At 38.2% G+C, this 11541-nt stretch overlaps 1 protein-coding gene across 3 annotated transcripts in view; it reads right to left on the reverse strand.

Moving 5' to 3' along the window:
• Window positions 1-10476, reverse strand: part of LOC135472170 (myotubularin-related protein 8-like) — a 70041-nt gene extending 59565 nt beyond the window's left edge. For all 3 annotated transcript variants that reach the window (XM_064751542.1, XM_064751543.1, XM_064751541.1), the window contains exon 1: window positions 10361-10476. In XM_064751542.1, coding sequence (XP_064607612.1) covers window positions 10361-10384 — 24 coding nt within the window. In that variant the 5' untranslated portion in view covers window positions 10385-10476. The remainder of the gene's footprint in view (window positions 1-10360) is intronic.
• Between the last annotated feature and the right edge of the window lie 1065 nt (window positions 10477-11541).

Raw genomic sequence — 11541 nt, forward strand, 5'->3', positions numbered from 1 at the left:
AATTCTTTCGCTATGTTTGATTAGCATTCTGGAATACAGCATTTGCTGGCAATGTCTTTGTATTTCATACTGAAATTGTTTGATTACTTTTCTGGATTCTGAACTCACAGCATTTCAACACAAGTAACTAAAAAAAGCCTTTTAGAGCCAAAGCATATATCTCCACCAATTCAATCCACTAAAGATGACAAAGGGACAAACAATTACTCCGAAAGGTGATCAGTTCTAAGTCTAATGTTATTAAGCTTAATACCAAACAGATTAAAAACTGACTCAGCACTTCTGGAGATACTGATAACTGGAGGAGGTTACCCCATTTCTTCTATGTTTTAGGCCAGATATTACCAGTGCTGAAAGTCATTCCAGGCTTCAAATGAAATCTAATTGAACTCGGCCTTCCAGATGTAAAAGCATATCAGTAGGGCATTGTAAGACCTATAAATAGTCATCAATATGTGTTTCTAGAGAATATATTCCAACATACATGTACACAATCTCAGAATAAGAAGCATTCGCTACCTTTAGCGACTGGTGTATAACTGTAAACCTGTGAACTTAGTGAACAAATTCCTTTTCTGTCATAAAAATCTCATGAAACCCACCAAATTAAAGAGGGCAATAATCAAAATGTGATAAAAGTGTGGCCTGAAGAATGTTCAGAAATTCTCGGATACGGTGATCGTCAACCAGCATGGAATTCTGTTAACATTTAGTCATCATGTGTGTATACGTGTACTTACATACTTGGGTAGATATTTGTGTGGCGTCCCATTGTCAGGTCTCGCTATGAAAATGCAGAGCTATTATCTCATGACCTTTGACAACATCGTCATCCACACCCTGATTATATTTACTAATTAGCCCTAAACAGGCCGAGGTAATTATTCCTCCATTGATTTGGGACATCTCCATGGCATTAGAGATAACTGAACCAAGCTGCAGTTATTTATTTATCTATTTTTGATTGGTGTTTTACGCCATATTCAAGAATATTTCACTTATATGACAGCGGCTAGGCATTATGGTGGGAGGACAAAAGCTGCAGTTTGATGGACAGATATAACACTGCAATCATAACTGCTCGCCAATAATTGCATATTTATTCCAAACCTCAGAAACACCAGGTCTGTAAACGTATTACCATGATAAGTTATTACAACATGAAATTTGGTCTATCAACAAATATGTTAGACAATTAAACAATACATGACAAACTATGAAGGAAAATCAGCATGCTTTCAACAAAGACAACCCAAACAAGTGTGCTGGAAAGATAAAGACATCATGTGTTCATCAAACTACATGTACATGGAAATTCATTGTGAACAACACAGGCAAATAAAATAAAACAAAACAGTAAATCTGTGTGACAACTACCTGATATACAAGGGACTGACGACGAAGGAATTCCGGTTGATTGGAATGTTCATCGTGCCCCAAGTGGGAGACAATTTCCACTGCTTTGTGATAGAACTCCTTGACAAGATTCACGCCGGCATCCATCCTGTCATCGTAGTGGAGGTAATCCACCAGGTCTGACTGATACATCAGGCTACCTTAAACCTACATCAAGTCCACCTCCACACCTTATCAGTGAGCACTGCCGTCGTACAACCAATACAATCGCTTGGAGACTCACAGCCCCCACTTAGCATACACAATGAGGTATAACACCAGCACAGCTACATGCAGTATGTATCTGTTAAGCTACCCGTATCTTTTCCCAATCCACTCATCAGCAATAGGGAAACCATACAAATGACACCATAAAGATTGCACCACAGGCTGGCTCCTCTTTTCTGTCATCCAAAAAAGCTTCATTGCCTTTGACATGCAATGTTCTCGACAAAGGCTGTACTTTGTTACCGGCCTGTCAAGTTGCAGATGTTCCCACAAGCTTCTTTAACAGGCAATGTATCGCCAAAGTTGATGCCTAGAGTGAATACAGGTGCGTTAAACTTCTTTGGTGCTTAATAAATTCAAGACTTTCCATTGACTGCCACATTGTCTGCCACAGCTGACGTCTTTCTGCCTCCACAACTGGTGAGCAATTACTGAGCAAATGTTAGCTCAAGGACTACTCTGCCCTGTACCTTTATGTACTCACCACTTTCCATCTAAATACACCTCCGCATGTACAAACATGGAGATGTATGCAAATCAGGGAAAGTCAAAGCCACATCCCAACACTTCCAGAAAACCATAGCATTCCAGAGGCATCTGCAAATTAGCATTCCACTTTCAAGTGAATGGCATGAATTAACCACAAATCCACTCACTTTTTCAGCCACACAAATCAGAAGTTTAATGCACTTTGAAATTTCACAAGAGAACCAGCAAGAGATATCAAGTTTTGCAGTCTATGCTCGCTTGATGAGAGCTGTCACCTTCTACTGTCTACAACAGCAGGTCATCAAAGAGTGTAGTCCTCAGTGAACAACTTGCTTCACTGTTTCTTAAAAACTCTACATACCACAGTATCACGATTCCAGGACTTGTAAAACAAACAGTCTTTCCAGCAGTCATCATCTATTGGATAGTCGTGCAAATCACGCAATACCACCAGGCTTCCCTAGAGATCACGCAATCCCCAATAACAGCATGAAATGTTAATAGTGCCTTTATCAAAAGCCTGAAGTGTACCCAGGCCTGGACCTGCCCAGTCACCGGCCACATGTAGCAATGACTGCGATAGGCGTACGTCCACGGACATCCACAGGATTCTCAGCTACAAGAGGGAGAATCACTGGTGGTTGAGCATGAGACATGGGGCCCTGAGGCCTTTGCTATTGGAATATTGATCTTAGTCCGCTTGCTTGGTATTGGCCTGTTTTATCGGCGCTTCATGCTTAGGCTGCCTCAAAAAGGCACGAGGACATGTCAGTAGACAGTATGGGCTTCCCCACCAAACTTCTTTAATAACGACACACACTCCAAACCAACCAGCCATCAATAATTAAATCCCCTCAGTTGTGATATGATGCATAACAATATATCTTCAATGTGGCCAGAGCCACGTGTATTTTATCTTGTGCAAAATGATGCTGAGCAAAACAGTCAAAGCAGCTGGCAGTGAAACTGCGATAACAATGTTCCTACAAAAAAAAGTTTGGCACATTTATGAAATATTAGGGGCTATTTGTCAGTGATAAACAATATACCGTGTCCAGCTCAATGCTCTGTACCCATTCTAACCATATACCAGTAGACGTTTATTAAGCCTGGCATTAAATATTTATTTTCTAGTCACCTAAGGACATAGTGTTTGAATGTATATTTCGTGCATAAATCACAAGTGCCATCATGATTCACCAGTTGGAAAACTGGGGAAGACAGACAGTGGACGGAAATAAAGTCAATCCCAGAAAGCTGCAGAGTACTGTTTGTCGGCGCCGACCATTAACTGATGGCAAAGGTAATTCTTCCATCTAAGACGTGCTGTACCACTAAGGCAGATGAGGGGACAAAATCTATACCATTTGGGAGTTTATGAATACCATTAGAAAATCAATATAAGTTTATCAAGCAGTGCATGAGTGAATGCTGACAGTTTCTACACAGACATTCTGGTACATGTAAACAGACTGGAGATGAACTTCAGGGAAGTCCAGTTTTATTGGAATACTGGGGTAATTCAAGATAGCACAGCAGGAAGATGGGGTTGAATAACATACAGCTCATCTCTTGATAAAACCTAGAATCATGAACATGCATATTGAATGTGTTATTACAAATAAAAGTTCAGAATATGGCAAATTCAATAAAATAAAAAAAAAATAAAAAAAATTATGTCAAAAGCAAATTTGTCACAGATGGAAACACTGGTGGTCAACATTACCGTATTGGTGCTAAAATTTTGTCCATGACCAAATAAAATTACTCATTTTGCAAGATTGTGAGAGTTCTGTTGATCTTAGAAAGGTGTTACGAGTTTTAATGTAGGATCATATTCTCTGGACAAAATTCAATTTTCCGCACCTGTACAAATTCTCTACAGCTTTTGAGTCTTTTTAGGGCAAACATGGTTTAAACATGTGTTAACAGACTTACAAGTTCCACGAAAAATATTTCAGTCTTCAAAACCCTTCACGTGTTACTTAACACAACTTCATAGCTTGATAGAATAATTTATTTACTTGATTGGTGCTTTGTGCCGTACTCAAGAACTGGGCTGGGGAAACCCACGACCATCTGAATGAATGATTATGGCTTAACGCCACATCGGCAATATTTCAGCCATATCGTGGCGAACGACCATCTGCAAGTTGCTGCAAACCATCCCATGAATGGACGGAGAGGAAGCCAGCATGAGCTGAACTTGATTTCACAGCGTCCACAGAGTGATACAATTCTAAAGCAACACATCTATTACAGCAATCCAAACACTGTGCTCAAACAACTTTCTTGGTTGAGGCTGTACCTAGCTTTTCAAATTATTTTAGCCATCTCCTGATAGCATCAGGCCTTTTAGCAAGATTGTCCCAATGTTGTCTTTATTGTATGGAGCACCCTGCTGAAGAGACCTGGTATGATGACCTAAACAGCATCCTGTCAGAATATTGGCCAAGTAATATGTCACTCTACTCAGCATCAATCAAGTTCATTTTCAAAGAATGTCACTGTACGGACACCTGGCTTGACCTGATCAAGGGTGGAACCTTGTTCTTCCACCTGTGTGCACCTTTCCAAAACTAAATGTTTGGGGTTAATTGAAATGCAAAAGTTTTCGCAACTGTTGTCAAACAGCAAAAGAATGAAGAATGTTGATGGATGACTGCAGATACCAACTTACAGCACTTCAAGGTCAACGTGGTATAGAGTAAATGTCCAAACCTAAGGTCATAAAGATGTGTGATCAATGCTGCGCTTGTTAAAGCATGCTACAATGTGCCCAGTAACTGGGCCAAACCACTTTGCGGCCCACCTCAACCTTCCCTGTGAACTTTGTGCTGTTTTCCCAGTAGACATTTTTCTTCCGACAAGGTTGATAAGCTCTTGACTGCTCCCAGGAAACAATTACTGCAATGAGTCACTCCCTCACAGGCTATGGAAAAATCTGAAGAAGCTGATTCTCCCACAATCTTATAAATTGACAAGCCCACGTGTCAATGATAATCTCCAGTGCTGGTCAATTCACTGATCACACTACTTGTAACTTAAAATCATTACTGCTGGTCACATCATTGACCACACTGCTGGTCACATCATTGACCACACTGCTGGTCACATCATTGACCATTGCTAGTCACTAATTTACTGACCATCCATGCCCCCACACTCATGTACATGTGATTCATACATATATTATTGATAACTGCTTGGCTTCAGAACTTAAAACAGTCAGCTACAAGGCTCAGACCAATCTTCTTAGTAATCAAAATTATGAACTGAGAAGTACTGTGTGAGGTCCAAATTTGAATCTTTTATCGCCCTCAGATTTACCAGTCACCAATCATTCACACCGTGTCCAACAAACTTTATTTTTAAAAAAATCGCCAGAGTAAGAAACAGCAAAATGTGTCAATGTCACATGTATACAATCATATATTTTTAGCAAATTCTTAGGTTATTTGCTATTTTTTATATACATAGGTTACTGTACATGTAATGCACAACAAAGAATCTGTTTAAAACATTACAGAAAATAAGAATACAATAGACAAAATGCATAAGGTATGTTTACACATACATACAGCGTGGTTAAAACAAGTGTTTATCGAATAAAACTTCATTCATGGGGGCACACAAATACCTCAATACATGTAACATGTTGCTTTGAAAACAGAAAAAAATGCAGACTGCTAAATGAAGTTTTATTAGCTTCACTCTATCTCTTCAGCTCTAATGTTCAGTTATATAATGTACAAGGCTGCTGAAATTAAGTTCTGCAGCCTTTAAGGATGCCAATCAGGTTTACTCCATTATGGTCCAATCCTCTCCTGAGCTATACACTCTCAAGCTCAAACAGTCCTGCAGCTGGCTGATATAATTGGCTCCTCTGGATAGAGTTATAAGCTGTAATTGGAAATAGTTTGATTTTCACGATAGTTCAGCCATATGGGGCGAAAAGGGTTTAATACACAAGCTAACTAGGTGATCTTGCGAAGAAAAACCATTTTATTTCCCACCAGCCAGAGAGAATCTATCAAGCAACGTCAATAAGAATTTGGGTGACCAACATCATCGTGTTGCAATAACGCGAACCAACAAGCAAGCAATCAAGTGAAATAACAGGTTAATAGAATTGACATGTGCATGGGCCGGCGACTATTGCACTATTACATGCTGGCCGAATGAATATTCCAGTTGCTTGACGACAACTGGCGTAAGAATTGAACGCATGACTTTATCACCTCTAGCATATTGACGTTAACTTAAAATGAAAATTCAAATGCCAGCAGGCCTTAGCTGAACGCTACCCCAAGTCCCCAGTGACTGATCCATACATTGATTTATACAACTCTTTATGCTCCTCAATAAGGAAAATAAGAACACGGCATACATTAATAGGTTAATACATAGCAACTGTATATGAAAGAATTTACAATTTTGGTATCATGAGTAACATTTAAATACAGCTCTTACATTTACATTTTATACTTAGTAAATTTTATTTTATTTCATTTTTTATTTCTGTCTTTATTTTAAGCTTCATTACATGTACTGTAATTTAACCCAAATTCTATGATTTACATGTTGAAATAAAAGGACGCAGGTCAGATTGGGTCAGATAAAGGTGTACTAATTAGATTTAACTGTAGGAGTCAGTGCTTGTTCTTCCACATCTGGCCTTTATATACTTGTGTTTCCACAGCCATGCTCTCATCTCTCAATCACTACTTCACTTTCACTTTACAGCTGTTGGAGCAAACAATGGGAAACAGAAATCCTAATCATCTACATGCAGTTGTAAATGTGAACACATGTATGATAAATTAAACTATCAAATTCACATGTGGCCACAGAAACTATACCTGACAGCCATGTCTTGTGCAGCTTTTAAGCCAGTGACAACTCGATTACAATTAACAGTTGTATTTAAGGAAGGTTCACATATGGGTACCAACTTGCACCATCAAGTACTGAATGGTATGTACACCTTACTTACATGTATATACAAGAGTCCATATATATTAAAGTAAACAATTGTAAATGTGGACAGATAAACACTTCAAAACTCGTAGCACTGGTTTATTTTGTGAAAGCTTTTTTTGGTAATCAGAAAATCCACATGTTCACTAGGATAATGAACGAAGTGATGAGAAGACAACAATGTAGAAAAGTCCACCAAGTAAAAAGATTCTATAAAGTTTAGGAGATTTCAGACATCATATACTCGACAAAATCAAACGGTTTCTCACAGTTTTACTATTGTAGCAAGTATAGTAGTTTAAATCAACTGACTAGAAATGTTCTTATAAAGGTCAACCAACATTGACTGAATATGTGAAGCAGCTTTCAAAGTGTTGAACTGATCAGGGTTCTTACTGTACCTTATCATCAATTAAGTAGGATACAACTGTATAATATTTCAAGAGTTATCTACACATTCATACATCTATTGGTACAAGCATCAATAAGTTAATCTGCTATTAACCATGTTAACATAGTGAATGGCTTTTAATGATAACATATACATATCACGTCAATGATCAAAACAACAGAAGTTGTCTCCCTTTGTTTACATACACAAAAGAGTTAAATCCCCTACGTTGGCCAGTGCTGCTATCCTGCTTAATCCTGTCACACCTAAAATATGAACATTTTTCATGAACAATCCCTACAAGATATGATACATTTGTTGAAGGCTTTAATGACACAACTACATGTATCTAAATGATTCAGACTGATCTCCAATCGATCTTATACACATAAGCATGTAATGTGGTGAACTTTCATTTTATTTGACATGATACAAACTTTATACACATGTAACACATCCAACAATCATTACTCTCATTTATAAGCAGTATTACTGTTCTTGTCAAATAAAATCAAATCTGCAAGATTTCTGCAAGTTACCAGATTTCTCTCTTCTGATGTTCCACACATTTTTACAAGCCATACACAACGGTGGAAATATTTTAATCCATATGCCATTAGAACCATTTCAAAATGATCAAATACACTATCCAGAAGGCAAAATTTCAACACAGTGATGCTTTTCATTCTTAGTTTTTTCATCACACTGGTTATAAGACTCACTATAATTTGAACAACATCTTTGAACAATACCTTATACCATTCTAAGAAGGAGTAACTAGGTCCACCTATAACCAGTCTGAGCTCTGCCCTGCAGGTCTGAGCTGTGGTCTGTCGGTTTGAGATCTGGTCAGGGTATTGTGGTCAAACAGCAATGAGTATTAACTCAAAACTGATATAGATCGAACGATATCGATGTTCTCTATTCAGCAGTGTATAAAATGTCAAGCCTGAAGCAGTATTTACAGAGTTATTGTATTTTCATTACACACATCGTAGATCTCCGCTGTATTGCATTTCCATGATGGGGGATGACAGGTAAGGTAAAAATTTATATAACATCCGAAAACAAATTATACCATTGTTAAATGGTATGCATATGAAGCCACATATTTTGATTCATGTTCATAATATACAATTTTAAGCTTCTCGATGTTTTCTCTTTGCAGCATGACAGCAATCATGTCCTTTCCAGTTTTTGGCATATTGGTCTGGCAAAACAAAAAATTACACACACAGAGGAAGAAAAAGAAAGAAAAACATTGGGTTGAAAATTAAAATCGTTTGATCTATATCACTTTTGATTCATTTACTGTATGGCCACAAAGCCCAGACCGCATCACAGATCGGCAGACCTTAGTTCAGACTGGCTTTTAGACTAAGCCAGAGTAAATGAAGAGTTGGAAGTAGGCCTATAATAAGCCTAATCAGCATTCCACGGGTCTTGCAAGTTCACGCAAATATCGGCAAGACAGGGCAACAAAGTTTCAATCACCATGTAAACTCCAGGGGAACCATAATTTCACGTGTTAGCAAGTACAATGTGCTTTCAGTAGGTTGCAAATAGCTCAATTTATTTTACTTACACAAAAATCTGCACAAACTTTATGCTGGTTTAAATAGAAAAAGGACTGATCACCAATGTCGGTAAAATGAAAATGGCTGCTTGTGTCAGTGAGCGTAGACTACTTATTTTTATGTGACCTATGATTGGCTCAGCGAAAATTGCGTGACCAATGAAATGTTTCGTTTCATAATCCCAAGTAAATGTTCACACCTCTGAGGAGTTTGTGGAAACGCATTGTTTGAAAAATGAAATCGAAACAGAATATCAACTGTAATGTAAGGATTAATATTTTAATTAACACTATTACCATGTTAAAATCAATAAAAGAATATTATTAAAATCAATATATATAATTCTCTGTATGAGTTTTCTTTCAAACACTATCAAACCTGATTCTTTAAAGGAAGAAAACATATAGCTTGTACATTGGGGCCCATTATCCTTACACGGCAACGTGGATATATGTACCATGAAATACAGCCAACAACACAAGATCTTTCTGTATTCAGAAAGTGAAGCTACTGTAAGAGTTTGAGGTTCCCCCACACCTTTGTAGAGGGTGACGTTCCCCCCAGAATACACAAAAATCGTCCAAAAGAATGTCCTTCAGGTAAATTGGGGTGATAAGAATTTCAATCTCCTGGCTGAAAATCCAGGAGAATGATTTTCCAATCCCCTTGTTCACCCTAATGTCGAGGCCTGAATTACTGTAAAACAACGTCTTTTTATCTATGTTAGTTTGTGATGGCCCCCACCTGCCTCACATATATCTGCGTGAACTCACATGAGCCCTAAAATGCCGATTGGGCTTATTACAAAGACCATAACATTCCTCATTCACTCCCCAAGGATACACTCACAGAAATATTACACATTTATCGCAGACTATTTATGTCTTATTTACAATAACTGAATGGTGCTTCTCAAGGGAAATGCTTGGTGGTTGTCATCGTTTGTGAAACTTCACCATATTAGTTTACGGGATGTCAAATGACATATCACGTCAACATAGTGTTGTCGAATCTTGTCATCAGCAGGCCAGGACTTCTCCACCCCTCTGCTAACTCTTTCAAAGGCGCAGATTTCTACTGCAATGCTTTCAGTACGTGATAACGCGACAGTCTTGACTAGTTCAGCAGTTGGCCGATGGCGATGTGAGAACCACTCGCACTGCACTTGTTTAGTTGTTAGCGGTCTCCGACGCAGGAATAACAACAACAACAGCGACTGTCACCTAAAGACTTCCACATCACCAAAATCAAATATAATACAAATGCAATGCAGTTTGAGAAAAAAATAAATAAATGTTACCTTAGGTGTCCTGATGTGCTCCATATTGGATAATTTCAATGATGCCGGGTAGACAAATGAAGAGCAACTATAGACAATTATTTATGCGTTAGCAGCCATGACACCTCCCTCTGTTGCCGGAAGTCTCATATTGACCTTTTAAGGTCAAGGTCGATATGAACTTGTATGTTATCGACTTACATTGTCTTCTCTGACCGAGCACTTTCGGGGGCCCAAATTATCTCGATATACCATTCATCATGGAAAGTGATTATTCATTTAATGCAGTATTTTGCTTGTTCTAATTTGCATTGCTTTACTTTACTTTTCCAAAGGTCAAGGTTGTTTCAGAACTCTGACCTGGATTGTTTTACTTCCGGAGATCAGTCACGGGCCCGCGTGTTATGAGCAGGGGTTGTTGTCATAAAGTTGTCACTGTGACAGGTAAGCCACGTGTAAGGAACATATCAAAACTGAAGTCTGTTTTTAAGTGTTATCTAAGTGATTATTCCCTGATAAACGCCATGTTAGGTTCCGGGCATAATGACGAGACCGAAATCTTTCAGATTAGTCCTTGTTAGAAAAGTTGTTCAAATTTATTCAATTTCAAGTAAAACCTAAAACCGTACGGTTGCTTTGACACAAAGAACGCAATGGTACTAATACTACTAGTATTTTGACAATCCCTGGAATTCACCCGCATACCTGCCTCTTTTTCCACCTTTATTAGGCTGAATGACTTGTTGTAGACAAAATGTACTTGTCATTCAAAGATGGATATGGCATTGGCTTAGAAAAAAGTCTAGTGTTGGAAAATAATGAATGTACTGGTACTGTGTACTTTTAATCTGCAATCTTACAATTTTATGAATGTGTTTTCTTTCTGAAAGTGGCATTCTGTTGATATTAATGTATCTTGGTTGCTGGTGAAGCAATATTCATGTATGTCATGTATAGGCTTTAGGAGTCTAACAAAGGCCGCCAGCCTGCAGTTTGGATATACAAGGAATGTGATGATCAAAATAAAACAGTTTTCACCATCTGTAAACTGACGAATCCCATATCGTAGAGCCTATATCATCATTACGTTAAATGCCAAATTTGCACAAGTATATTTTCTAAATAGGCTTCTGCAGATTGCCTGTTTGTCAGTTTTGGCCTTTAATATAGGCTGTCATGTTCAAGACCGAGCACATCCGGGC

The sequence above is a fragment of the Liolophura sinensis genome, chromosome 8 (assembly GCF_032854445.1).
Source record: "Liolophura sinensis isolate JHLJ2023 chromosome 8, CUHK_Ljap_v2, whole genome shotgun sequence".
Taxonomy (NCBI): Eukaryota; Metazoa; Mollusca; class Polyplacophora; order Chitonida; family Chitonidae; genus Liolophura; species Liolophura sinensis.